This window comes from Pungitius pungitius, chromosome 12 (genome assembly GCF_949316345.1).
Source record: "Pungitius pungitius chromosome 12, fPunPun2.1, whole genome shotgun sequence".
In the NCBI taxonomy this organism is placed as follows: Eukaryota; Metazoa; Chordata; class Actinopteri; order Perciformes; family Gasterosteidae; genus Pungitius; species Pungitius pungitius.
The window spans coordinates 4,426,555-4,454,352 of NC_084911.1; the positions used below are offsets into that span (position 1 = coordinate 4,426,555).

Sequence of the window (27,798 nt, forward strand, 5' to 3'; positions counted from 1 at the left end):
ACCCATAAAGGTCCAAGATGATGGGGATAGAGGCCTCAGAGGAGTGATCGTGAAGGGAATCTTAAAGTTTGAACGTAGAGAGAGGATCGGGTCATTGAAGGTAGTACAGGTGATGTTAAGAGAGCATTAGAGATGTTGATCAATTGCAAACTTTATACATGTGCATCTGCAACAAGTCAGATAACTATTGAAAGTGCTCAATTAGAGGAACATACAGTGAGCATTCCATCCATCCACATATCACTTCATTAAACTGGATTTTTCTTTTAGGTTATGAAGGGGCCGAGCAAATACCAGGTGTAAAATAATACATCTTCTTTCAGGTGTCACCACGTGTTTGACACTGTTCCAGGCTTTGGTCTGCTGTGACAGAACAGTTCATCCCTCTTTTATAGCCTCCTTCTATATGCAAAGTAAACTTCCTCACAGCCTCCTATAAAGATTTGATATCACGCTGTCAGTCGCAGCAGAAGAGGAGAAGCTCCCATCAGATCAACCTCCACACCAACATGTTCTCTGTAGCTCTGCTGCTGCTGCTGGCCGCTGGATGCTGTGAGTCTCACTGAGGCAGAGACATGGACATCACAGCACACTGACTGCTCACTGCTATTACATTGATACACTATTTCATGTTTGCCTCCACAGGTGTGAAGTGTGAGCAGTTGACGCAGCCGGCCTCTGTGACTGTGCAGCCCGGTCAACGTCTGACCATCACCTGTCAGGTGTCTTATGATCTTAGCAGCTACACAGCATGGATCAGACAACCTGCAGGGAAAGGACTGGAATGGATTGGATATAAATCTACTGGAGGGTCAGACTACAAAGATTCACTGAAGAGCAAGTTTAGTATCGACTTGGATGCTTCCAGTAAAACAGTGACTCTAAACGGACAGAATGTGCAGCCTGAAGACACGGCTGTGTATTACTGTGCAAGAGAACCACAGTAACACAAACCATCAGTACAACTGAACAAAAACCTCTCAGTGCCTGAACACTTGTTACACAAAGCCACCAGAGGAGGAGTCCTCAGACCACCAATGATTCCCCACCAGCTCATTGTTACAGCAGTTTAAATACCTACATGTTACAATTACTAATATGCTAATCATGCATGCTCACGTTAGACTGTAATTACACTTGAACAATAATTAAATAATAATAATTAGGGCTGTGTAGGGGCCGTATCACACAAGTATGTTGCTAAAAATCTGCATGCAATGTAGATAAAACAGAATATTGCGAATAACATGTTTCCCACACAAAACATCGTAAGTATGCAGTGAACTGGTGAACAACGAGAGGCGTCCGAGAGCCTGAAGGGATGGACATCCCTGTGCTCCAATGGGGCTCTCCGAAGGTCCTAAACAAAGAGCCGCCTCCATCATAGTCACCAAACAAAAAGACTATATGTTACAACTACAACGTGGAACAATAACTAAACAAAAACCAATTTTCAGAGTCAAGGTGCTCTTGTAATCCGAGCACACTATGTATTAAGCTCCCTTTCTTTGCTGTTGCTAAATAGCTTGAAACAGGTCCGTGCACATATAACTTTATTAAATTCTCCAGTATAGTCCTTGCTTTGCTCGCACGACAGGATCAATGATGGTGATGATGATGACTGTTGGGTTTCTTGGTGGCACAAAAGCTGTTGATCCTCTTGTGTGCTCTTCACTCGAGTTGTATCTCAGGGGGTAGAAGAAGTTTTCCTTCTTGGTGAGCTGCTTGGGCCGACTGGGGGAGCCGGACTTCAATGGAGCAGTTGGAAAAAGGTTGGAGATGCCTGAATCCTTAATCCTGAGTCATATCCGGCAAGTTGATTTGAGGAGGCGCCCTTCAACCTTTAATTGACGTGAGTTGATTCGTAAAAATTGATCTGAGGAGATACTGCAGTCTTAACCTTGCCCAAATCTCAGGGCTGTTTCACCCAGAGAGAGAAATCACACCAAGGTGTGATGGCACGTTCCTTTTGGGGGTTTTATTTCCTGCAGCAGAAAACTGGGTTGGAAAGTCAGCCTTGGTTTTACACTATGATGGAGCCCAACACTATTAAAAATGTACTGTAGAAATGCATGAATTCATTATAAAACACCCAATACCATGATGAACCAAAACAATTTTCTTGCCACTGACGATATACAATTTTTTTACAAGTATACAAATCATCAGATCATCCTACAAGCTCAGTTGGCTGACGATGTAATGCAGCCCCCCTACGACATAGTGGCATTTTGCTTGACAGGGTTTGAATCCTGGTTGTGGCAAACTTTTAATAAATGTTCTTTTGTGTATTTCTTCAGTGATGTAGTGCTCACTTATACAATCATTATCGCTGCAATGGATATGGGATGCATTTTGAACATTTTCAGCAATATGTTTGCAAATGTGTGACTACACAAGACAACATTTGCCGTTGTCGGGGGAAACCAAACATGCATGCGTAGCCAAACCAGTAGTTCAAAAACCAGTAGGCATGTAACACCGTCACTGAAAAATGCGGTCTCGTTTGAGACTTTATGAGCAAATACAGGATCCCTTTGTGCTCATGTCATGTCTGACATTTAAACTCAACATTTACATTTAACATTTAGATTTAGATTTAACATTTAGATTTAGATTCAACATTTAGATTTACATTTAACATTTGCATTTAAATTTAACATTTAGATTTACATTGAACATTTAAATAAAACATTTAACATTTACATTTACATTTAACCTTTACATTTAGGGTTAGGGTTAACGCTAAATGTACGAAAACTGGGCAGGATTTAAGAACGTGCAATATTTTACAAACGGCGCCCCATAGTTTAACCAATTTAAGGGCGACTACGACTGTGTTGTGGAAAAATTATATAACCTGATGTTTTCCTTTGTTCGTGGCTCACAAGCTTAAGCAACCGTTAATGGCCTGTGGACTGCTGAGGCTTGTCTTTTAAAAAATATACTGTATCACAACTATTTAAAAAAAATCTGTTTTATTGAAACGTTTTAATATATGTATCATCCGTGAGTGCCTTTTTCTTTTGTTTTATGCCACAGAGGTTTTATTTCTCATCCAAATTACAAGGTTTTACTTCACAATGTATATAACTCCATACCTGTTTTTTTACTCCTGTAAAACTACCATTTCTATGTATAATTTTACAATTGGAAAAAAAACTTACTAAAAAGAAAAAGACAAATGATTTACCAAAATCAGTAGACCCTCAAAAACGAAGATAAACTCAATACATTGAAAGTGAGAAGCAGAATTCTCCTTTTTGGGGTAATTGTTTAGTCACGGTGCTGGAAAAAAGTCATAAATTATATTGCTTTCTAATTCGTGTTGCCAGTCTTGTTTGGATAAAATAAGCTCAGACAAAGGATTATTTAAGGAAAAGTAATGAGAAAGTTACAAATAATCAAAAACAAAACAAAAGCAACAACTTTTAAATGTCAACGGGTATAATTTAAAATACAACAGTACATAACACTGACCATGTTTCATGATTTCCCCGCTGAGTCCACAGAACAAGAATGAGCAAAGCAACATATCAGTGGGTGGTTTTTGTACGAGCACGTTGTACTGTGTATGGTGGGAACCACAGTGATATGGCTCCATACAAAAACCTGCCATGAAGGGAACTGAGGCGCAGTGACTCCAAAAGAAGAGACGCTCAGATCATAAAATCACTACTCTGAAGAAAGGTTGGATTCAAACAACTGGTAGAAGGAAGCATACATTTGTGGTTCTTTTTTTAAATTTTAGCTTAAAAATCAATATAATATAATAATATATTTCACATACTGAAAAACTATTGAAGGAGTACTGATTACTTACAGTTAATTTGATGTAAATAATTATCCACTTTGGTGATATGCCTGAAAAAGAATCTAATAATAATGCATCACCTTGTCAGAGCCTAAAGTTTTGTTATTTGCTTCACTCACTGGAGAAATGTGATCACTTAAGTTACCTAGTTTCACCAAATCACTAGACTCATTAAAATAAATGTTAAGTGGACAAGTGGAACATCAAATTAATGGGGATTGTATGTTTTTCAGTTTTACTTTTTATTCTGACAAACAATCATAAAAACACAGATCTGTGACTACTTTGATGTCAGTCTGTATAAAGTGTGTTTCAAATGTAAGATATTGGTCAATCACATTAAGAATGTACTATCCTTTATTTAAAAAGCACATCTGTACGAGCACACACGTTGTTAAAGTGGAAAACAGTTGGACTATAACAAGAGATGCTATCCATAGAAAAGTTAAAATATCTGCATGTTTTTGAGTTGTGATTATCAACATGCACACTGGTTAATATTTATGTAACACAGGAAACAGGTGCTTCCACAGCCTGTTAACAAACTGTAACTTTAGACCACAGCACTAATAATAGTAAAATGATGAAAAGTTACACACAATAATGCAAAGGTGAAAAGGATTTGGAAAAGGGAAAAGAATGATTTTAAGATTTCAATAATAAACACTTCACAAAAAGCAATTCACCACAGAGTGAAATAAAATTTTCCTAAAATAAGTTACCAATATTCAGAAAAATAATCAGGACATTGGCATTGATGCTCATTTCTGATTTTGGAAGATGAGCAAAAGAACACATAGTTGTTTGAAGGAGATGTTACCATAGCAACATAACGTTTAGAGACGAACTGTGACTTGTTTACATTAGCTATGATAATACAGTTACTGTGTATTGGCTTTAATCCGTTAGTGCCAGGTGCATCAGCTGGGAATCAGGACTTAAACGTATGGAGCCAAATTGAGGCCAAAAGGTTTTATCATTTTAAAAACAAATGTGAACCTGAAAGTTTTGGTTTGGTTGTTGAACATTGAAAAATACAAAAATGTATTTAAAATAAAAAATGGTCCAAAAAAATTTATGGAAAATGTATTTGTTATATTTCAGCGTGGTCCAGTTAGAGAGAATTTCCTCCTGCAAAAGTCTGTGACATCACAATTGTGTTTAATATGCGCTGTAATTTTCGTATTGAAGTATCCAACAGTTGAATTAACATTTGTGTGTAATTCATTAACAACTGAGTGTCAGGAGGTGTTTAAGCCATTAGTTTGTATCAAGTTTTCCTCTTTCACACAGCCATACATGAGATGATGACAGCACACTTGATAGAAAATGAATGATGTTTACTTTTGTAGTTTGTTCTGTACATTAAGTGTTTAAATGCAAGTTAACAGGGTAACAGTATTTTAACTGAATCAACTCAATGCAGCAGATCTGGATCTGACGGGTCTGATCCAGAGGAAGTGTTGCCTAACTGTTGTCAACTCAGACTCATATTTTATGTGACCCAGACCACAGGAAATGTGTCTCAAGGGATGTGGTAATAAGGAGTCCACTGGGAATTGCTTTGCCATTAAACCCTGGTTTAAATGACTTTTTGTATTGGAAGCACGTTGGAATATATCACTGTGATGATTACTTTGACTACTGGGGGCAAGGAACTCAAGTCACTGTGACTTCTGGTGAGTAATTAACTCTTTTAAGTGAAGATTATTCTGTATTTTTACCAGTTGATTATGAAATTCATGTTGAGATTAATGTTTTTTAAAGTGAAAATACTGCCATCGTTTGAATATAAAATTACTTATTTAAGTTTTGCTGCAACCACCTAAAAACCCTAAAGTTGTGAGAGGTAAACATGTTAGAAGGAATTAAATGGGAAAAGAAAAAATAACTGCTGAAGTGTAGTTTAAAAAAAAAGAACAATAAAACAATTATGATGAAAGTATTTCTTAAACCAACCACATAATAGTAGCAGTGCCGAAAGGATCAAATGAAACAGCAATTCAAATGTGTTAAAAACTATAAAACAACCGCTGTGTTCAATTAAATTCCTTTCAGTTTTTCTGATTCAAATATAAGTGTTTGACATCACATATGAAAGACATTTAAATTGATAAATAAATATGGATTAAAAACAATAACGTAATAGATGAGTGACTTGTAAATTAGAAATATTGCATCCTTTTCAATCGTTCAATTAATTAAAATATGAGTTTGTTTTTAGTTTTACACACTGCTGACAATAAAATTCCAGTGCAGGAAGCTGTGGGTGAGGTTTTTGTATTAGTGTTTATCACAGTGTGGGTACGTGGGCTATGGGGGGCACTGAGATATTCATTCATACAAAAACCTATAAGCAGAAACTTTAAACTCTCCCATTCTCATTGTGATAAACCAACAGGACAGACTGTTTTTCAACTGGAATGTAGAGTAAGTACTGTGTTCATCACTTTTAGATGGATATTAGTCATTACAAGTTAGTTAATAAGTAGATTAAAGTCACAGAAGTAAATGTCATCATCCAGTAAATCAACTTTCACAACTGATTGAGAATCAGCAAAAAAAGAAAAACTCTAAAGATACAATCAAGTCTTTATTTTGAGCAAGTTTTTTGTGTGTTTCAGTCACCTAATTAAGTTTTTAAGGCATTTTTCTGGTACGACAGGTTTTTGTTCAGGCAGTGACAGGAGATGCATCACTGTGATGCCTTCGACTACTGGGGACAAGGGACTGAAGTTACAGTGACTTCTGGTGAGTAATTATCAAATATATTAAGTTGATAAATAGTGAAGACTTTTCTATATTTTTCCCGGTTTATTATGAAATTAATGTTGATTTCAAATCAGCTTAAACTAAGATATAATGGACCTAAAAATAGTAAATCCAAGTATTAGAGCAAAGAGATGAGTGTAAATGGTATATTCAATCAGTTATTAGATGAAAAAGGTTGTTAAGTATTTTTGCACTAAAAAGGTAACTAATTACTTGGGAAAAGTACCAATAATGATCATCTCTAGTAAGCAGGTGAAAGAGTCTTCATATGGACAGTAGAACTGGCCTGGGTAATATGTAATATTTAGACCTCAGTGGCTTCAAAGGTGTCTTTAAGTGAATGTTTTTGCACTTTGGATGTAATGTCATGTTACACTGTGACGGTGCTTTTGATTACTGGGGAAAAGACACCATGGTAACAGTCACATCAGGTAAGACATCTTAATAGTTCTGATTAGAGAAGGACATTCCAGACATTACTTAAATATTCACTATAATTTAATGTAGCCGTAACTCAGCAATCAACATTTTGTTGCATGACAAGATTGTTTAGTTCAGTTGGATTTCAAATCTATCAAAAACCTCATAATGAAGTTCAATTTGCTCAACATCTCAATTGTTACTTTAAAAGTTAAAGGTTTTAATGCTCTACGTTTCTTTAAATGTCCAAAATTGCTAGTTTCAGCACAGGATAAAACGCTGGATATTTGCTGCAAACATCTTCGGCTTTGTTTATTACTCTAAATTGTATTTTTAGTTTAGAAGTAATTTTTAAAACATTGTGTGATTCATTAAATGTAAAGGCAGACTTGTGTGTTTGCATTTGCTAAGTACATTCAGCATGATAATGATTTTTATTACTGTGGAAAAGGTACCTCAGTAATAGTAATAAAAGTAGTTATTAGGTAAATACTATATACTATATCAATATTTTATACATACCTTCTGAATTTAAATTTATTTTTTATGTTTTTGTAACAATATGAATGGCATCAATGTTATATAATGAATGTAACTATGGGAACGGTGACTTAACACTTCGATTTCTTTAATTTTAAAGGATATACTATGGATTATAGTCAAACTTGTGCATTTAATGTAATTTACCTTTTTATATACAGAAAAAAAAAAAATCTCTAAAATATTCAATGGCAGAGGTTAAACTTGCTACAACCAAACAAATAAATTACATTCTGAATTATAGAGGAACGTGTATTGAGAGCAACATCTTAAATGGTAAAAATGCCTTGCCTTGTTCCACTACTGACTCTCGATTGACTTCTAAGTATTATTTATACTGAAAAAGTCTCAAATTTAATTTTTAAATCGTAATCTTATCTGTTTTTTTCCTTTTCTAGCCACTTCAACCAGACCGACGGTGTTCCCTCTGATGCAATGTGGTTCTGGGACTGGAGACACAGTCACTCTTGGCTGCTTTGCCAGCGGCTTCTCGCCCTCCTCGCTGACCTTTGCATGGAACAAAGTGAATGGAGCCGCCTTGACCGACTTCATCCAGTACCCTCCAGTTCAAAAGGGAAACTTATATTCCAGGGTCAGTCACATCCGAGTGAGCAGACAGGACTGGGAGGCAAAGGACGCCACTTTCCAATGCGCGGCGACCCATGCAGCAGGACGGGTAGAGGTCACCATCCAAAGACCAAGTAAGACTCATGCTACGTGATGGATGAATGCCTTTGAGTCCATCATTTAACATCTAGTGGGTTTATAGTGTGTTTTATTCCTGCAAGATGGCAATTGACTAATTTTAGTATTAAAAACTAGAGTTTGTTGTGATAAAATGAATATAAAATATCCTAAATATAGTTCAATAAGTCTACTGAGTATTAGTCTCTAAGTTGAATCTATTTTTGGTGCGATTTTGGTTTGGTGAATTTTGCTGAGAATTGTATTTGGTGAAACCGTTATTTTTACCAGTCAAACAAACAAAAAAGTAAAAAATAATTGTTTTTAAATCAACAATTTGAAGGGAACATCTGAGCATGAAACTACAGTTTTACTGAAGTGAAGTAGCTTTACATGTCCTTGAATATGTTTGATTTCACAACAGGCCTCACAGACAAACCAAACAGTCAGGTGGAACAAGAAGGCTGACGCTCTTATTTCATTCTCTGCTTCTATACTTTTTGTCCTCTGCACCGTCCTCAGAAAACATTATTGCACCATTTTCTGCTTCTTTTCCTCAATCTGCATTATTTTACTTCTTCTTGATGTCAGTCTGCCCCCACTTTCATTGTTTGTTGATTATTAACATTCAATCTGTGTTTGCTCGCTGGTTGCAGAAGCAAGCATTAAAGCTCCACTGTTTTATCATGTCATTTATTTTATTACATTCACAATATTTCATAACACTTTTCACAATTGCTTCTGCATATATATATATTTGTGTATGTGTTTTTTTTCAGTTGTGGTTATTGAATTGCCGACTCTTAAAGTGTTGGCCTCCTCTGATGAGGAAACCGAGGTTTCCTTCTCCTGCCTTGCCAAAGACTTTTCACCCGACGATTATGACATCAAATGGCTGAAAAACAACCAAGAAGTCCAAAACAAAATATTCGAGATCAAAACCATGACTGCTGAGGGCAGAAAGGATGAAAATGGAACCACACTGTACAGTGCCACCAGTTTCCTCATGCTGCCGTCCAGCGAGTGGACTCATGGCACTGAGTTGACGTGTCAGTTTAAGGGTAAAGGTCCAACGTTCATGAATTCATCGCTGACTTACAAAGACACAGACACCACTTGTGAGTAAATTCCACATTTTTCATCAAGAGATTCAAGGTAGATGTCGTTGCATTTTGTGTTTTGAAGCTATTTCCATTAAAAAGTTACTTCTTGGCAGGTGAGGGATGTCCTAAACCAGATGTGGAGGTCACAATCGAAGGCCCCACAATGGAGCAGATGTTCGTAAGCAGACAAGGAACCGTGAAATGTAATGTCAAGGTCAACAAACCATCAGTCCATAAGATTTCGTGGGAGAATCAGCACAAACAGGCAATAGCTGGAGCCTCAAAATCCCCCCCCAGAGGAAGCAAAGAAATAAGCCTTTCACTTGACATTGAGTATGACGAATGGAGCCGGGGGACAAAGTTCTACTGCGTTGTTGAACATAACGATTGGATTGAACCACTGAAGACGCCCTACGAAAGGATTCCTGGTAAGTGAACCAACCAGCGACTGTGTTTTGATTCCTCTCGTCGTACCATCAGACACGCCGTGGGTGTCAATGCGTCACGGACATTTCCTGCAGTGCCGTCGCTTGTTCCATCCGCGGCAGAAGCTCTAAACGTCCTCTCACACTTGCAGGAGGAGAAACTCAGCGACCTTCTGTGTTCATGCTTCCACCGCTAGAACACACTAGAAAAGACACGGTGACCCTCACTTGCTACGTGAAAGACTTCTTCCCTCGGGAGGTTTTCGTGTCTTGGCTTGTTGATGACGAGGAAGCAGATTCAAAGTACAAGTTCCATACCACGAACCCTGTAGAAAACCAAGGGACCTTCTCTGCTTACGGCCAGTTATCTTTCAGCCTGGAGCAGTGGCAAAAGAGCGACGTGGTGTACAGCTGTGTAGTCCACCACGAGTCCGTGGCTAACACCACTAAAGCTATCGTCAGGTCCATTGGGTACAGAAGCTTTCAAAACACCAACCTGGTCAACCTCAACATGAACGTCCCTGAAACGTGCAAGGCCCAGTAGATGTTCTCCTGCCTTGCTGTGTCTTCTGCTGTTTGTTGCTTGTGATGTGACATTGTGTTTTGCCTTTTAATTCAGTTTCAAAAAAACTAATAAAAACAGCTCTTTGCAAATCTGTTGACGTTTGTCGCCTGCTGTTCACGTCTTTATTCAACACATGTTTACAGCTACATGTTTACTGTCAGCGTCACAGTGGGATCCTGTGTGTGGCCTTCAGGATGTTTGACACTAATGAATCAAACTCACCAAACCATGTTATAGCATGTAGAATAACACTAGAGCAACTCACTAACTACTACTACATGTGTTCATTGACTGTGCGATGTTTGTGTGACTTGTCTTTGTGTTTGCATTTACTCCACTGGGTCTTGCACTCCCTTCACAAGAAAGACAATGGTCGAAGGTCTAATTCCAGCTCTGTGCTTTAAATCATTAATACACTGATTCACAAGCCAAGTCGCGCCTGCCACAACATTAATAAGGACTTTCAAAAGCAAGTCAGGATCATGTTGGGAGGAATTAAATCAACATAATCAATATTGTGCAAGGAAATGCAAATGAATTAGTCTGTATGGTTAAAAATAACAATTTAACAAGTAACAAAACATCTGCCAGTACTGTTTTTTTAATTGAAGGTTGGCTATTTTAAACTTAGACTTTAACTAGATCTAATCTGAGCTGATAAGTATTAAAGTATGCTACTCTAACACAGGAAAATGAACAGAATTTGGTCATTGAGCTCTTGTTGAAGCCTGCGTTTTTCCCAAAGTGCTCACTAAATAATGACTGTACACTACATGCAGACTTCTACAAGGGGAACAGTACGATGGAGGCAGAAGAAGATCACATGGGGAGCACGGGCCTCACCTTCATCCTACTCTTTCTCATCACTCTGCTGTTCACCATAGCAACCACTGCTTTCAAGGTGATGGAGACGCTTTATGTTACTGATGTGCACAGATTTGGATGATTCATTTATCAAATGCAACTGCAAAAGAAGACAGTTGTAAAATATATATATTTGTTTATTTTTTACAGTGTGACTTATTTCTAAATTCTTTCTGTCTTTTCAGGTTAAATGAAACAAGGTGAAACTTTGCATTGAATTTTCTTTTTGAAAATGTCTTATAAACTCACAGTATCATGTAAGTAATCACATTTGTCAATTTTCATTTTAATTACAAGAGCTTTCTGTCTTTTAACAAATAAATCTCTAAAAGAATTTAATATTTGATGTTGCTTATACTTCTTGTCTTTCATTGCTCAGAAACTGTTCATACTGCATGTTGTTTGAACTATAATCAATCATTTATTATACTCACAACTGTACTTATTTTATTTTCTCAAGCATTTGATCTTTAAAGAAATAATACACTATGCATTATGTTCTCATGTTCATCACCTCCCCAGCACCAGGAATCATCCAATCATGTTCAACTTAATATGAAAATGTGTGGACTTCTCAGGTCTAATATTAACAGAGTGGAGAAGTGAAACCTTGCAGCGTCATGAGAAGCCATGTGAACTCTCTGTGAAAACATGTAAAGTGATATGAGACATTCAAATGTGTGCTCTGCTTCTCTAACTGACTCCTCACACCTGGTGTCAGTGATGCACTGTTGCTCTTTGCACTGTTTCACTTCTGTATTTTGGTCCTTTTTTGGGACCCGGGTGTTACTCAATGCTTCCGCTTGCTGCTGGCTCTGATCCCTCTGCCCTGCCATGCTGCATCTGTGCAACAGCCCTGTGTCCACCTGACTATGAGACACCACACACTGTACAAGTACCACTCTGCCATCTAGCCTACATACAGAGACACCATGTTTAGAATTAAGACAACACAGGTTACCTGACCAAGACCTTAAGGTATGTGCGACTGAAAGGATGAAGTCTGCTCATATTTTTAAAACATGTACATCTGGCGGTTGAGGCGAGTAACGATGTAAATCTCTCCCCAATATCTCAGGACAGCGGGTTGTCTCTCCAAACGTCACGTTACACCCAGTTTGGCAGGGTGAATTCGGGAAGTCACCAATCAGACTCATCTGCAACATTCAAGGCTTCTTTCCAGACCAACTGAGTGTGGAGTGGAAGCAGGAAAACCAAGCTCTAAACGTTGTGCAAACCCAAACCAAGCTTCAGAGTGTGGAGGGAGAGGAGAAAACCTTCAGTCTGAGCAGTGAGATTGAGCCAGATATGACTGAGTGGGCACAGGGCTCAAGTTTTACGTGCACATCTGTTCACATCAATCAGAGGTTTATGAAGACCACAAGAATTTGTCAATGTAAGTACGTCTGTCTACTGTCTCACAGCGCGATATACAAAATGTGAATATTACAAGATGAAAAGCGTTATTTGAACCGTTTAAATTAGATCAACAAACCAAAATGTTTTTTTTCCTAAAGATCAAGCAGCAGCCTCTCCTTCCATCAACGTGGAGATTCCCAGCTTCAAGAAAGTCATGACGGAAGAATCTCCCCTAAAAGCAACATGTTTTGTCCACACTGGTCTTAAGGCCAAGGTGACGTGGCTGCTGAATGAGGGAGACCCAGCGGGTGGCACCGTGACACAGGACACCAACACAACTCATTCAGTCAGTGAACTGACGCTTCCTTCAAGTCGATGGAAACAACTCAAGTCTATAACATGTCAAGCTGACCACAAGTGCTTCTCCTCTACTAAGAAGACTGTGCAAATCGCAGGTGAGACAACCACACGCCATGAAAACCAGATGTCTTGTGACTGCATGGTGCATGAATGAAGAAGCCTGCTGGGTTTTCTGTCTGTTTCATCCAGAGCCTGCAGTTACAGATCCATTGATTGAGATCAGGAGATCTCTGAAAGACCTGCTGAAAGGAGACAGCGCCGTGCTGGAGTGTGATGTCACGACACTCTGGTCACGTGACCTGTACGTCACCTTTCAAGCCAACGGTGTTGACATCTCCGACAAACAGTATGTTGAACTTCCTGCAGCCTCGAGCCTCCTTTCAGTCAGTAGAAGATTCTCTGTCCCATCAAGTGAGTTGAAGAAAGACGCAAGTTTCACCTGCAAAGTGAATCAAGGATTCTCCAACAGCTTTGAGTCAAACTCCACAGGCAGTTTCTTTGGTGAGAGGAGCAGCTCTTCATTCCCTTAGTGGTGGTTCACTCCATGTGTCACACTTAGTTGATCAGAAATAGACCCCTTCATTGATTCATTGAAGCACTGATTCATCTCATCTTTAGTGGAGCCATCGATGGCACTTCTTCTGGCCCCCGGTGAAGACTCAGGACCACAGAGACTCCTGTGCTTTGCTTGGGGCTTCAACCCTCAAGTGAAGTGGTCTTCAGAGTCCGAGCACAGACCTCAATCAACTAATGACGTCAGCATGGGTGAAGATGGACGCGTGGCGGTGACCAGTCATCTCCACGTCCCTCAAACAGAGTGGAGAACAGGGAAGGTCTTCACGTGTGAAGTATCTGACAAGTCTCTGAACGCAAGTGTGAGGAAGCACATCAGCCTCTGCTCAGGTAAAAGGAAAACGTGACAGACAGAGAGGAGATGAATTCATCTTCCATCAAGCATGACACCTTTGGTCTTCACACACTTGATTGGTTTTGCCTTTTGTGCCATTTCAAATGTCTCTTTTTCAGTAACTCCTGCGTCATCTCAGATAGTCGGCGTCTACGTTCAGGGACCAGCAGCAGAAGAGCTTCTGAACAAGGGACAGGTGACTATCACCTGTCTTCTGGTCGGTCCTTCTCTCAATGATTTCTCCGTGACCTGGAAAGTAGGTGAGAACAATCATTCCCACGATGGCCATGAGGATTCTCCAGTGAGTCACAGCAACGGTACAGAAACTGTGCAGAGCTTCTTCAATGTGTCAGCGGCGGATTGGAATGGATTCAAACAAGTGTCTTGTGAGGCAAAGCACCGATGCTCCAAACTGGGCCACGAGGATCAAATAACCAAAAGCAGAGGTAGTGTCATCCACAAAAGGCCTTCATTTGTCTCTTTGTGATTATACATGTTTTTCTGTGGATATTTTCAATCTTTACGTTGACGTTTGTGGAAGCTGTCAGGGATTAAATTAGAAATGTTGAAAGCTTAATTTACCTCTTTTTGTCTTTCTAAAGAGCTGCATCCACCAACAGTGAAGATAACACCACCCACTGTGGATGACCTTTCTACCTCCGACCCCCTTGCAATTATTTGCCAAGTCTCTGGATTCTTCCCGTCTGGTATCCGAGTGTACTGGGAGGAGGAGGGCCAGAGACTGCCTCCGACTCACTTCACCAACTGTCCAACATGGAAATACACCGGGAGCAGCACGTATTCCATGATCAGCAGACTGAACGTCTCAAAAACCAACAACAAGGCGTCTACGTATTCTTGTGTTGTCAGACACGAGTCATCGGAAACGCCTTTTGAAAGCACTATAAAGGACGTCTTTGGTGAGCTGTGGATGAGAATGAAGTAAATGACAGTTTACCGGTGGAGTTCATTTCATCGTAGACAGAGATCAGTACAGAATACAGGCTCATACTGATTTATTTGATCGATTCTATTGGCTGAAATAAAGATAATCCAAATTGACAAAGACCTTTGCTCCCTGTTTTCCAGCCACAGTGACCCACAGCAAACCCTCAGCGACCTTGCTTCAGGGCTCCGGTGAGCTTGTGTGTCTGGTCTTTGGCTTCAGCCCTGCAACCATTAACATCACTTGGTTTCTTGATGACACCAAGGGACTGTTGGACTACACCACTAGTGAACCCCACAGAGGCCCAGATGGAACGTTCAACATTCAAAGCCACCTAAATGTGTCCCGAGTCATGTGGTTACCTGGCGCCAACATCACCTGCAGGGTGACACATGCAAACATCACCCTGTCCCTGGATGTCTCTAAACCAGGTGCTAGTTTGAGAACAAGTCTTTCTTGAACTGTACAGATTGCACATATATGTTAACCACCCATTTCATACATGGTGGAATGAGTTAATGTCTCTTAGCAGCTCCCCTGCCACTGGAACAAAGTCCAGTAAAGTAACACTTGTTACACGTTTCCATTCATTCACAGACTCCTTGAAGGACTGTCATTTCTTCGATGACATCATGCATGCTGAAGTGAACCAGGACACAGGTGTGGAAAGCTGGTATTTTGGGTTCACTTTCCTGGTTCTTTTCCTCACCTCCTTTATCTACGGTGTCTCAGCCACCATGATTAAGGTAAGAAACAACAGTACTGCAATGTTATTCTAAAGTCATCTTCCAGTAACACAACTCTAATCTCTGCTATGTTCAATATTATTATAATTTGAATTTAACTCACAATAAAATATAAATATAATCAGAATACTCAAATTATTTGAATGTATTTTTTTAAATATAAGTCAAAATGTCATTAAATGCTGACATATTCTCTATGCTTTCTCCTTATAGACTAAATGATGATGAACCCTGGACAGATCTCATCATATAATAATGTTTTGGTTTTCTTGTTTGAAAATTTAAGTGATTCACGTACATCGTTATTAAATGTTATTCAACCGGTTTCTTCGTTAGGGCTATAAATGTGTTTTATGATGTGTGCAGTGCATCTGTTTAAGAGGTAAATTCCTGACAATAATAAATAAATAGAATACACATTGATGTGATTCAAACACCAATGAAATGAACATATATATTGTATATGTACTGATGATTTCATTAGATGCTGTATTGCAATAAGTGCAAAAGGAGTAATTCTACCATGTAAACAATTTTTTCCATTAAAAGACGTTACCACAAACAGGCTACATATACATACAGTAAGTCATAAATCAGCATCATTGTATTACTCAGGTTGACCACTAGAGGGAGACAAAGCTAAAGGAAAAAGCAGTTTAAATTTAAAATAAATAGTTTAAAATAATAAGTTATTGCACTAGCGAACAGATAATCATACTCTACATAACTGTGTTATAGAAAGATGTTAACACAAACATGCTACATAAACACACAGTTTATACAGTAAGTCATAAATCAGCATCGTTGTATTACTCAGATTGACCACTAGAGGGAGACAAAGCTCCACATACAGAGGTGCAGATTTGCAACATTGTTTAAGGCAGTGGTTCTCAACTTGTCTGGCTCCGGGACCCACCTTTACCCCTTAATGACGAGCCGCGACCCAATTCGATCGGTCAACGGGGGGGGGGGGGGGGTTCTTCCACGTTTGCTGGCGGTGTCCACAGGGGGTTGCGCTAGCGGTGTCGACGGGGGGGGGGGTTGCGCTAGCGGTTTTACGTTAGCTTGATCTTGATCCTGAGTGTGACCATTGCCTTTAAACGCACACAAACATAAGCACGCAACCATAAGGTCCGCTGCGCGGGATCGTCGCCCCCTCCCCAAACACATTTCAAATTGAATTTCAACATATGGCGGGGGCGCCATGTTTATTTGTTTTAATGATGGTTTTATTGCACCAGGGTTTTGTTTCATTTATATTTTGTTAATAAATGTTTTTGAGAGAAATATGTATGCTTACGGGCACACCCAGAGGCCGCCCTCCACAAATTTGGCGCCCTAGGCGGTCACAGCGATGCTATCTCAGGAGGTGAAGTTGTTCTTTAGTGACATCTGTAGGCAAAGATGGAGAAGTGCATCGCACAATGGCTTTTTCCTCGGCTCGAGCCCCAAGGTGAATGCAAACACATGAACATCCAGGTGGAGATGAACATGTTCTTTTAGTCGGTGTCTTCACTTGACAGTGAAGTGGGACCACACAAAATGTTTGCATGTGTTCACCTGTCAGGGTTCCCACTAACGCTCGAGGACCTTTTACATTTTATTTTTTTAAACAACACAAGGAAAATAAGAGAAAAGGGTTTTCAAATTTCTTGAGCTGAGAATGAACTAAATATGAGATATAACAGAAAACATTGCTCTTCTAGAGATGATCTAGAGCACATGTGTCAAACTCACGGGCCAGATGTGGCCCGCCACCGGAGTGTGTACGGCCTTAGCCTTCATTATGCTGCTGACCTTTGTTTTCTACTAAATACCCAACATGTTCTTGTGTTTCTTAACCAGTCAAAATTATTAAATTACATCATGTGTTGCATGGATATCGTTATTTTCACATTTGCAAGCTGTGAGTAAGTCATTAGGTATTCAAAAAAATTAAACAGAAAAAATTAAAAACAGAAATTACTGCAATTAAAATAGAAAGCAATTTAGGTCTTGTAAAAGGTAAAAACGTTCTGGGTGAAGTCTTCATGTTCTCGTCGTGGGCGAGTGGGTCTTCTCCTGGCACTCTGCTTTATTAGGGTCCTCGCTACGACTAGTCGTAAAGGAACCTATTGTATTTTAAGGAATTATTATTATTCTCACAAACTAAGGGCCTTTTTGGGGCCTTTATCATACTCAAAAAGTTGTTAAATTTGGCATGGATATCTGGACTGTTAAAAAATATGATAATTTTTGGGTCTCACTTTTGGGTATGAAGAAATGTCTCCATAGCGCCCTCTAGAAATTTCTAAAAAACCACACTAGGCCAGTTTCCCCCCCGATGTCCGATCAACTTGAAAGTTGGCACACATGTGCTCTTTGACATGCTCTACAAAGAAGTCAATTATGGTATGCAAATGTGCCTAACTAGATATCTGCCATTTTGAATTTTGTAAAAAACACATTTTTGGCAACTTCTCCTAAACACTGAGTTTGATTGTTACGAAACTGTCGGTGGATCATTATTGGGTCAATGTGCCGTTGATATATCAGAATAGTGCTGATAACTCTATCTAACTAACGAGATATGGGCCAATTAATGTCGCAAGGGGTGTGGCTTAATCTGGCGAGATTTATAACTTTCCAATGGCTTGGCCTGCCCTCACCAAAATTGTAGCATGTGTAGACATTAAAGCCCTGAACACATCCTAATTTTTTTATAATGTTTGTAGATTAGGGGGTGCTGCAATTAATCTTAAAGATGTGCCTTTTTGGCATATTTTCATAATTTCTTAAGAATTGTAAAAGACAGAACTCCTTCCAGGGATTAAATCTGATTCTTTTCAAATCCACGCAGTGTTCTCTTGAGACCTTGGGCTCTAAAAATTGCATTTTGCCAGGAGAGATATTAAACTATGTGTGTAGCTAGCAATTAAAAGAAAAAGAAAGATTTCGATGGAAGTTGGGTCATGCATGGTATTTTGAGAGGCTTTTATTTTGGGATGGAACATCAGTATGTCCTGGTTATCACCAAGTCACACCATGGTGATGTGTACTCTTTGCCTGAAGTGGAATGGTCATGAAAGTATTGATTGTTTCCTTTTAAATCTAATCTGAAAATGACAAAATGTAGTCCGGTGATTGAGACATTGAAGGAAATTGACTCATCTATGGTATTCCGATAGGCTTTAGTTTTTAATGGTACATCAGATGCTCCTGGTTATATGTCGACACAAAAGGCCTTGATAATGTCAAAGATAAAGTTTGCAAAGCGGCATTCCCGGCGTAGCTCAACACGATTAATGACCACTATTATTACGGTTAATGACCACAACTATTTCTCTACTCAAATATATAAGGATGCACAGATCAACTATGTTAAAGGCATTAGCTGCAGGGTTGTGAGATATTGTGAGTGTAACCTCAGCGCCTCGTGCATGAAACGGACACTGCCCTCTACTGTGTGAATAACCACATCACATTATTATAACGTCTGATCACGTTTGGCATTGAAAAGAATATTCTTTAGGTCATGTACAATTGTATTAAGACCGAGAATATGGCTTCCATAAAGTTATGTTAAGTGTGACGTTTTTTCTCTCTCTACTTTACGAGGCCTCCCTTGACTGACAGGCACCAAACGCCCTGTCGTTGAGTAGTTGGCACACGTGTCACACTCATCCATTAGGTTCATTTGTTCCAGCTGTGGGCCACTTTGCGAGGGGTGGAATCAGTGAACTCTGCTGATGACCCGACGAGGCCAATAAAGCAATCACGTCCTTCCTCGAGGATATAAGACGTGCTGCCCGGTGCCGGTATCGGTCCGTTTGCTTCAGAGATCTGTTCAGATACCTCGTGAAAATGAACGGTGTGGCCAGCGGAGAACCCCACTGCGGTCCGTCGCTGCGACTGCTCAGCTGCACCCACGCGGGATGCGGCGCGACTTTCGTCAGAGACTGGAGACGGAAAGAGCACGAGACGGTGCACACTGGAGAGGTAGGCTGCAGCTCTAATATCCTAAATAAACTTGTTTGTTAATTCATTTATTTTTGTATTCGTGCATGCCTGATAAATAACCGTTACCAAATGCCCACAGCGCCCGTGTCTCTGCACGATTGCCGGCTGCGGCCGTAGTTTCACGCGCATCTCTCACCTGAGGCGCCACATGCTGAAGCACAGAGGGGTGAAGCACTTCCAGTGAGTCAAATTGAGACTGTTGGGGAACGAGGGAAGAAACTCAGGTCCAGCTAATTTCAACTACTTTCTGCAGGTGCAACTTTTTGAACTGCACGAAGAGCTTTTTCCACGCAGGCCATCTAAAAAGACACCTGCGCTACGCCCACGGAGACAAAAATAAGTATTTCAAGGTTTGTTCAAAGTACTCCACGAGATGGCGCCACAAGGCCTAGATGTTGAAACCCCAGTTTTCTCGTCTTTTGTCATTTTAACCACTTGACTTTTTCTTCTTTTTTTTTTTCTCACCCCTCCAGTGTGACCAGCCAGACTGCACGTTGACCTTCAAAAAACGCAGAGCGTTTAAACGGCACTTGCAGGAGCACAAAGTGGTTGTTAAGTCAAAGTATGTCTGTGGCACACTGCCACTTATCAGAAACTGTGGCGTAGGATCTTGTGCTGAGAGTTAATGAAATGCCTGAGAACATGAGCTGTTCATAGATTATGCCCTTGCTGTTTTAATTAATCCGATATTTAATGCGTAAAGTACAGGCTGAATGAGCAGTTTGAGTGGGTTTGGTCCCAGTTGACTTGAGAGTTAAATGTTGTTGTTTTTTTTTAAACCTCTGCCCGTCCCCGGCGGGGTACTCAGGTGTTCGAAGGAAGGCTGCGTTGCCGTGTTCGACTCCCATATCGCTCGCAAAGCGCACGAGAAGAAGCATGCAGGTGTGTCTATTTCCATTAAATTATGGGTCCTTTTCTCTCAACCCTGTAACATTTGATTTTTTTTTTTTTAAACAATGCATTTGTGTGTAGACTTTTGTCTACATGCAGACGTGTGGTTCCTCAAAGGCTCTGAAGAAAGGGCAAACTGATGACTATCCTTTGCTTTCCTGGTTCCTCATCGGCCTGGTTTGTGTCCCTGCAGGTTACCGCTGCCCTCGCGCCAACTGCCTGGTGTTGGAGCACACCTGGGGTAAACTGAAGAAACACATGGCCAAACATTCAGGTACATGTCTAGTGATCATATCACAACAAATGTTGCGTCTGTTTTTTTTTTTTTTTACCTTTTGTCTAATGTCTTGCAGCCGAGTTCACGTGCCAAGCGTGTAAGAAAGTGTTTAAGAAAGCGGAGGCTCTGAGGAGGCACAAGCGCGTCCACGCCTCCCATAAGCCCGTGCTGGTTTGTCCCAGGGAGGACTGCAATGCCTACTTCTCGACGACCTTTAACCTGCAGCACCACATCCGTAAGGTGCACCTGGAGCTCTTCAAATACAAATGTTCCTTCCCGGACTGCCCGCGCATGTTTGCCATGCGGGTGAGTAGCTGTGTGTTCTTTTACTGGTCCTAAATAGATGTGGTTTCTTTGCAGTCAATGACTACTTCTATTGCCTTTTGTGATGTGAGTTGCGCTCCACTTTCATTTATAAACTTAATGATATTCCTGTTGTGACTTGGCTGAGCAGAGAAAAGGTCCCGCGTTTCACAATGGTTGCAAAGAACATGGCGTAGCTGTATTGAATGTCATTTCAATTTGTCTCGTTATGGCTTTGTTCCGTTTCAAAGGAGAGTTTGACCAGACACCTGCTTCGCCATGACCCAAGCGCCACCACCTTGACGGCAAGTTTCAGCCATTACTCTTCACTGCAGATGTGGATTCAAGTAACACTGGAGTGAGCTTTTAACGGGCCAGTGTATCGCAGTTGGTGCTTTCTGTGAAAGCATATACAAGTGTTTATTAATATTGGTGTATAAAGTGCAAAAAACCCAAATCGTTGACCTCTCCTAAAATGGCATTCATCCCCACAGAAACGTAAGCGGGCCAAAAAAACCTGGCAGAAGCGTCTGGACGGCCACCATCTGCCCCGCGTGGAGGAAGACCTGCGCAGCCTCTTTGCTCTGCGCATGCGGATCTCCCGCCGGGCCAAGGTGGAAATAAACCTCTCCGGCCTCTTCAATGAACGCAAGATTCCTCATTACGTTGACCCTGAGGTCAACCTGCGCAACCTGTTTGGAATCAAACAGCCCCGCCTTGTGGAGGGGGCGTCTGTGGTCCTGTCACTAGAAGGTTGAAGAAACGTCTATCGAGACAAGCGGCTAGTTTGAACATCCTGAAATGGATGCAGGCTTAAATTGTTTTTTTTTCTTAAATTTATGAAAATTGGGTCTCTTTTGTTGAATTCTTCTAATGTAGCTGATATACATTAAACTATTATTTCAAAGTCATGATTTGAATGTCACTTGACACATTAATTAGGATGTCAAGATTCTGAATTTAAATTGAATAGAATATCTCCTAAAGAATGAAGTCTTGATTAAAGTACTTTGTAAAATTTGCATTTTGTACACCCAATAAAATGATTTACATTTTGACAATAGCAGGATTTTTCACTAAAGTGTTACATTAAACTTTGCTGAAGGTCTGCTTATGTGAAGCCGCACAGGAGGCAGCATCTCAAGGACTAATCCAGAGTTATTACGATGGCAACATCAGCTATGGTTTAAACACTCAAACATCTGTTCTCCTCCAGCATCTCCTTTGAGCTTGTTTAGGCCTCTCATTCTGCTTGTCATTGACTGAACACGCTGGAGAACCAAATATGTGAATAAGTGCTGAGTCTCTTATGGGGGGGGGGGGATTAGACTTCTGAACATCAACAACTATCGACGCTTTATTGAGTTAACTTGGTAATTCTTATTGTTTGCAAATGGAGCACCTTTTTCTTGTTACACTTAAGGTTTTAGTCAACATATTGTGAATGTGAATTGGTGTGTTTAAGAAATTACTCCAATGGAGTGAAAGTTAAACAGTTTATCATTGCATCCGAAACCTAAGCATAGGGTCACATTCCCCCACTGGGTTTAAAACTCAAGATGCCACAACTTGACTTTCTTACCAGCGGTTCTTTTACAGATGAAGGCTTATTTGGCTTCTGTCACCGTTTGGATTTGAGGTGAAACCAACTCTTTTTATTTCTGGTTCAGCGGTCTATTTCAAAGCTTCAGCTAAGTTCTGTTGCAGCTTGTTTGTTGTTGTTCAAAGGTCATTCTCTTGGCTTTGGGGCCTCGGGTGACCTTTCAGCCTTCCTTCACTATCCGCTTCTCTGCCTTTTAAGGCACAATACATTGACCTATCATTAGCTGACCTGTCAAACAAAGGTCTGGACACAGCTTCACAATGCAGAAGCACATGTTTCAACAGCAGCCAGTGTTCTCCGCATCCGTGCCGATCTTTGGTGTCCTTATTGTACGTCATGTTCCTTTTGTAAAAGTCAAAAGCACGTATAAAAGCCTCAGTCACACACATAGTGCTTTGTTCATATTGCATTGTCCATTCACTTTCAAAGACAACCTCCAGCACAGCAGGGAATTTAAAAAGATGCTCTTGTTTCTATGACGATGCAACACAAATAAACATGGTATTGTATCTTTTTCGATCTGTTCTGTCTCTCTGTGTTCAACAGGTGAAGAAAGCCCTCGATCGCTCGCATGTTCCTTGTTGACATCAGTTTTTTTTTCCACTGGTGAAATAATGTCCCTCGAGCAATGGCGCTTATTTGTGTCACGGGAGCCAAGCAGTGGAGTCGTACCAGCAACACCATCAAATAGAATCAAGTTAAACCACAAGCCGTGCTGTCAGCGTCTCACTGTCCAAAAGGCCGATTATCCACATAGTGAGCATGACCTTTGGTGTAACATGCCAAGCCGGAGCAACATGTGCAAAATAGAGAAGCACAAAGGAAAAGTCACAACAAAACCCTCACAGCATATTTGGTGACTGGGACATTCGTTCATTCCCATTGTTTATTGTTCACATACAAATCTTTCTTCATATCTCACAATACCTTGATCCCAACTTATTAGAGGCTCCTATTCGCAAGAATGTATTGTCTCACATCTGTAATTCAAATTTGAGCTGTTTAGCTGGCTCACCAGTGTTTCCAATCATTTATTCCTTGCACCCCACTTTTTAATAATAACACAATTCACAATAGGCCTTAACTCTGTGCAAATGAATACTCCCGACCGATTTCTACTGTCATTTCTGCACCACCGTATATGCCCTTATAATGTAAAAAAGATATACATTTGATCATTTACAACTTTGTTTTATGAAACATTAATTTCCTCATCATTACATGTCATTTTCATGTCAAAGAAAGCTGATGTCTTCACATTTTGCTTTGATCAATAATGCAACCCTGGAGGACAATATAGATTGCTGTGAGTATTGTGACCCAACTATAACCTAACAAAATATAGCATTGCACTGATTTTGCAGATGTTTTGCACACAAGTTAAAGTAACTGCATTAGCATACATAGAAATAGAAAATCATAAAAATCAAAAGCGCCTTTAAAACTTACGACTAAGCACATATTTCTACTGCAGAGGCACTAATAAATACTAAATCCCTGAAGCTTTTAGTTGCATTTATGGTGTTTCTGTTTTTAAACCACTTATTTATGGAGTCTTATCCTTTATTCCACATGGATGAAAATTAGGTAATTTGAGTCGTTACCACATTTGCGTTCTTCAGTCCAAAAGGAAAAAAGAAATCATGCACAGAAGGAGGAAAACGTTGTGAAAAGAAGGAGATAAATGAAAGTAGGTTAACCAGACAGCCATCATGCCCTGATTTAGCCGCCTGCCTCCTCCAGAATAGATGACCCAGAAGCTCCGCCATCTCTCTCGGTTCCCAGGGCCCTTCCACGGGAGAGCTTTTCGTTGCTGTAACATCTGAACTGCTAAACTGACAGGATTAACGGAATGAGCTTTATCAACTGTTGAGCCAAAAGTAAATGAAATTACAAAGTGATTGTGTTAAAAAATATAATAAAGATCATTGAAATATGTTTTACCTTTCGCCTTGAAAAATGGGTCTGGATGGTAACAAGGGCATCGGAAAACAATGATGTTGCTTTTCTCTGCTCCTGAATTTAGCAGACAGATAGACCCTCGGGTTAAAATATAGATAAAGGAAGACTTGAACATGAACAAGTTGTGTTCTGAAATATTGATGCATAGCTAGGAGCTGTGTGAGGTGCCGATTCGCAGGTTTAACATTACAACATTTCATAATGGGGCTGATGGAAGAGTCATTTGGCCGTAAAGCAAACTTTTAAAAAGCTTTTGTTTTTGTTTTTCTTCTGTCTACGTAAAGAGTCTTTGGGTATTTAGAAAAACGCCTCACAGAATGGAGGTATTATTATTTTTGGAATTTTCACTTGACACTTAGTACATTTTCTCCTTGGATAGTGCCACACACATTCTGACTGGAGGGGATAGAAAGTCAGCTTTTATTACTAAAAGCTTTTTTTAAAGCACGGTTGAGACAGTAAAAGGAATCTGAACATCAGTTCAGATTCCTTTTACAAAGTGTACTCGTTGTTGAATTTTTCTCTAAGGGCAGCAACTCAACATGACGGTCTTCAAATCAGCCCCGTACTCACTTCAGTCCTCATCACTGACCTTTGTGCAAATTTGGATCCCCCACCCCCCCTTTTTGTTAATCTTAATGATGTCGTTAATTCCCGACACACATGTGAATTAGCTAATGAACAGAGAGCGGCACAGAGGGACCTCTGACAGACACAAATGGTGGGACGGTGCATCTTTACCCATGCTGGCAAAGTTTTGCCCACACAAATTCATTTGGATCACCAGACTAAGGATCCAAGCGGGAGGTCCCAGCTCCTTGGGAACGGGAGCAGTGACCAGGAGGCTGACAGTCTATTGGTGGCGTCTGTTTGAAGGCGCCTTTGGCTGTGTGTCGGGAGGAAACAGCATGGGACCACCTAATGGTCGACTACCTCTTCGGGTAGATTTAGTCTTTATCAGGAGAGCTTGTTTTCCCTCTCATGTCTTGTCGTAACCATCCCTTGGTGACCTATGTCCAGCAGACGGCTGCTTATCATCTTTTGTTGTCCATTAAATTCTGGCAGATCAAAGCTCTCCTTTTCCTTCGCTGATGTTTATCGTCATTATCTCCCTCCTTTTGGGGTACTTTGCACTGGAGAACATTCACTCACAATCAGTCCAGTTTGGGTTTGCATCTGCAAATTGTAATGCGCGCAGTGTAGAGCACAATGAGGTGAGTCTATTTCTCCTTCTCAGGCAGAGACACAACAACTGATTATTTATATATATTTTTCTGCATAACAGATGACGTCGTGTTTCGTAATGGTGCACTTAGTTATAGAGAGTTAGAAGGCAGCTCTGCAACACGATGATTTAAACAAATCTCAATTGCAGTGAGTCACATGCCCACAGGCAGACCGAGGATCGATGGTGCGTGTTAAGAAAACCTGCATCGCTCCTTAAGAGTTTGCATAATAGGGTCATTCGCGCAAATATGATTGTGAAAATTTGGCGCTGACAAGAGTAATCGTGGCGGACTACATCAGAGTCATGGTGATCAGATTAGAGGTGATCTGTGTTGCCTGAGATGAAGCATGATTACAAGAGGGGACAATTTAGGGTTGATTGCACTTCCTTTTGCTGAAATCACAACATCTAACATCCCTCATTTCCTCATATTCACCTTCGCGGCTCCATCAGTCAAAGCCTGGCTTCCGATAAGAACATTCTCCAGAACCTGCTCCATCGATCCTCACCAGTAATCTGAAGTGCTGCTGGGGAGCAATCGGGAAGTGGGACAGCTACTTTGTTTTAGAACATCTTGAAATGACCAGCTGAAAATGTTGGCCATTAAAATAATTCATCAAAGCTGCCAAATGGCAAAAACCTGATTAAATCGACCTTGATGCAAAGTACACCTCTCGTGGGTTGTACTCATATTTCATTGAGGGTCTTTTCGTCTGACTGAGACGTGCAAAGAGTCGCTGATTGAATTTCAAAATGCAGTTTAATTATCGAACAGGAAAATGCACACAGAGCAGCGGGTGTCCAGCGTTCAATCAGCACCCACGTGATCCTGAGTGATAAGTTCACGTGAGCATGCGAGGAGGACAAAAGGCTGCAACCACATGGACCAGCAGTCTGAGCAAGGACATGCAATGCATGAAAGAAACTTTAATGATCCCTTTGGGGGAGTTGAGTCATCGCAGCAGCAAACGTTATCCAGCAGGGCTGAACTTAAGTAGAAGTGAAAACAGAACATCTTGAAACACGTCTCAGATTGTAGATCTCACACAGCAGATGCAATCTCTTTGTTGTTAACATGAGGATGGCCTGGTTTAATTCCTTTTTTGGTGAAACACAGGATCACAGATGGAAGTATCACATTGAGACGATGTATAACTGTCAAGCTTAACGAGGTTAAAGGTATGGTTTGACACTTGCTTTTGATTTAGTATTGTTAGAAACTGCCCTTTTGATAATCAGTATGGAAATGTAACGGAGTTAATAGATGTCCTGATGGCAGTAATGTAAATGAGCCACCTACACAGATACACAAAATGTCAAACATTCAAAGACAAGAAAAAGAAAAAAGTGTAATGAATAAGATGCAGGCTCCATTTCCATTTCCTTCGTCTTCACCAACAGGAGCTCACAGTTTGATTTCACCTGCCTGTCGACTTAAATAAAGGTCAGCTGGGTAAAGGGAAGGATGGCGTGAGAGCTTCACTATGACAGCTCATCAGTGTGTGTGTGTGTGTGTGTGTGTGTGTACCACTAGCAATGCCTCTTGCTGCGTTGTGTAAGGGTTGGGGGAGGAGCAACAAGAAAGAGGCACTCAGCGGGACGCGGGAAGCTCATGCTTCATTAGTTGGCCACGACGTGGAGTCGGTAAGTGTAAATGTGTGTTAAACAAATGCAGGGCAACGGCGAGGTTCACAGGAACGTGGCGCCCGCGTTCGCCCGCCTCTGATCAGCGAGGACCAGGGTGACCGGGTGAGATGAGACCGTGGAGGAGAGTGATGAGTCAGTGGCGGTCTGAAGCATCGCCGCCGACTCCGTGCTGAATCACAGTCAGACCGATGCCTCCTGGTGTTCTTTTCTACACTCCCCCCCCCCCCCCGCTCCTGCTTAGCTGTCTCCTCGCTTGTCAGTCAGCTCCAATCACCACATGTGTAACAACCTCTGACTGCTGTCTGGTCAAGGAGGAGCAAGGTGTCTGGCTGTGTGTCTCTCTGTGTGCGGCCCTCGCTCCGCTGATGAGAAGCGTCCACAGC

General features: G+C 40.7%; 2 protein-coding genes and 2 gene segments (V, D, J or C); all 4 read left to right on the top strand.

Moving 5' to 3' along the window:
- The first annotated feature begins 480 nt into the window (after positions 1-480).
- LOC134132952 (Ig heavy chain V region XIG14-like) lies at positions 481-1,026 on the top strand. The segment is given in 2 exon segments: positions 481-552; positions 646-1,026. Coding segments are annotated over 2 exon segments (345 nt in total).
- A 3,954-nt stretch (positions 1,027-4,980) lies between these two features.
- LOC134132988 (Ig mu chain C region-like) lies at positions 4,981-10,416 on the top strand. The segment is given in 6 exon segments: positions 4,981-4,987; positions 5,323-5,493; positions 7,945-8,247; positions 9,010-9,348; positions 9,447-9,761; positions 9,911-10,416. Coding segments are annotated over 6 exon segments (1,527 nt in total).
- A 709-nt stretch (positions 10,417-11,125) lies between these two features.
- Positions 11,126-16,058, top strand: LOC134102935 (uncharacterized). Its single transcript, XM_062566200.1, has 10 exons — positions 11,126-11,224; positions 12,241-12,583; positions 12,705-13,001; positions 13,096-13,407; positions 13,525-13,809; positions 13,933-14,259; positions 14,416-14,733; positions 14,903-15,190; positions 15,357-15,505; positions 15,719-16,058. The coding sequence occupies exons 1-10, from the start codon at positions 11,126-11,128 to the stop codon at positions 15,725-15,727; spliced, it is 2,427 nt and encodes an 808-aa protein (XP_062422184.1). The 3' UTR covers positions 15,728-16,058.
- A 3,226-nt stretch (positions 16,059-19,284) lies between these two features.
- Positions 19,285-22,093, top strand: 42sp43 (P43 5S RNA-binding protein). The gene is made up of 9 exons (XM_037476610.2): positions 19,285-19,483; positions 19,584-19,684; positions 19,758-19,854; positions 19,978-20,066; positions 20,313-20,386; positions 20,589-20,669; positions 20,749-20,978; positions 21,227-21,280; positions 21,470-22,093. Exons 1-9 carry the CDS (start codon positions 19,349-19,351, stop codon positions 21,731-21,733), a joined length of 1,125 nt encoding a protein of 374 aa, XP_037332507.2. The 5' UTR covers positions 19,285-19,348; the 3' UTR covers positions 21,734-22,093.
- Positions 22,094-27,798: the final 5,705 nt, after the last annotated feature.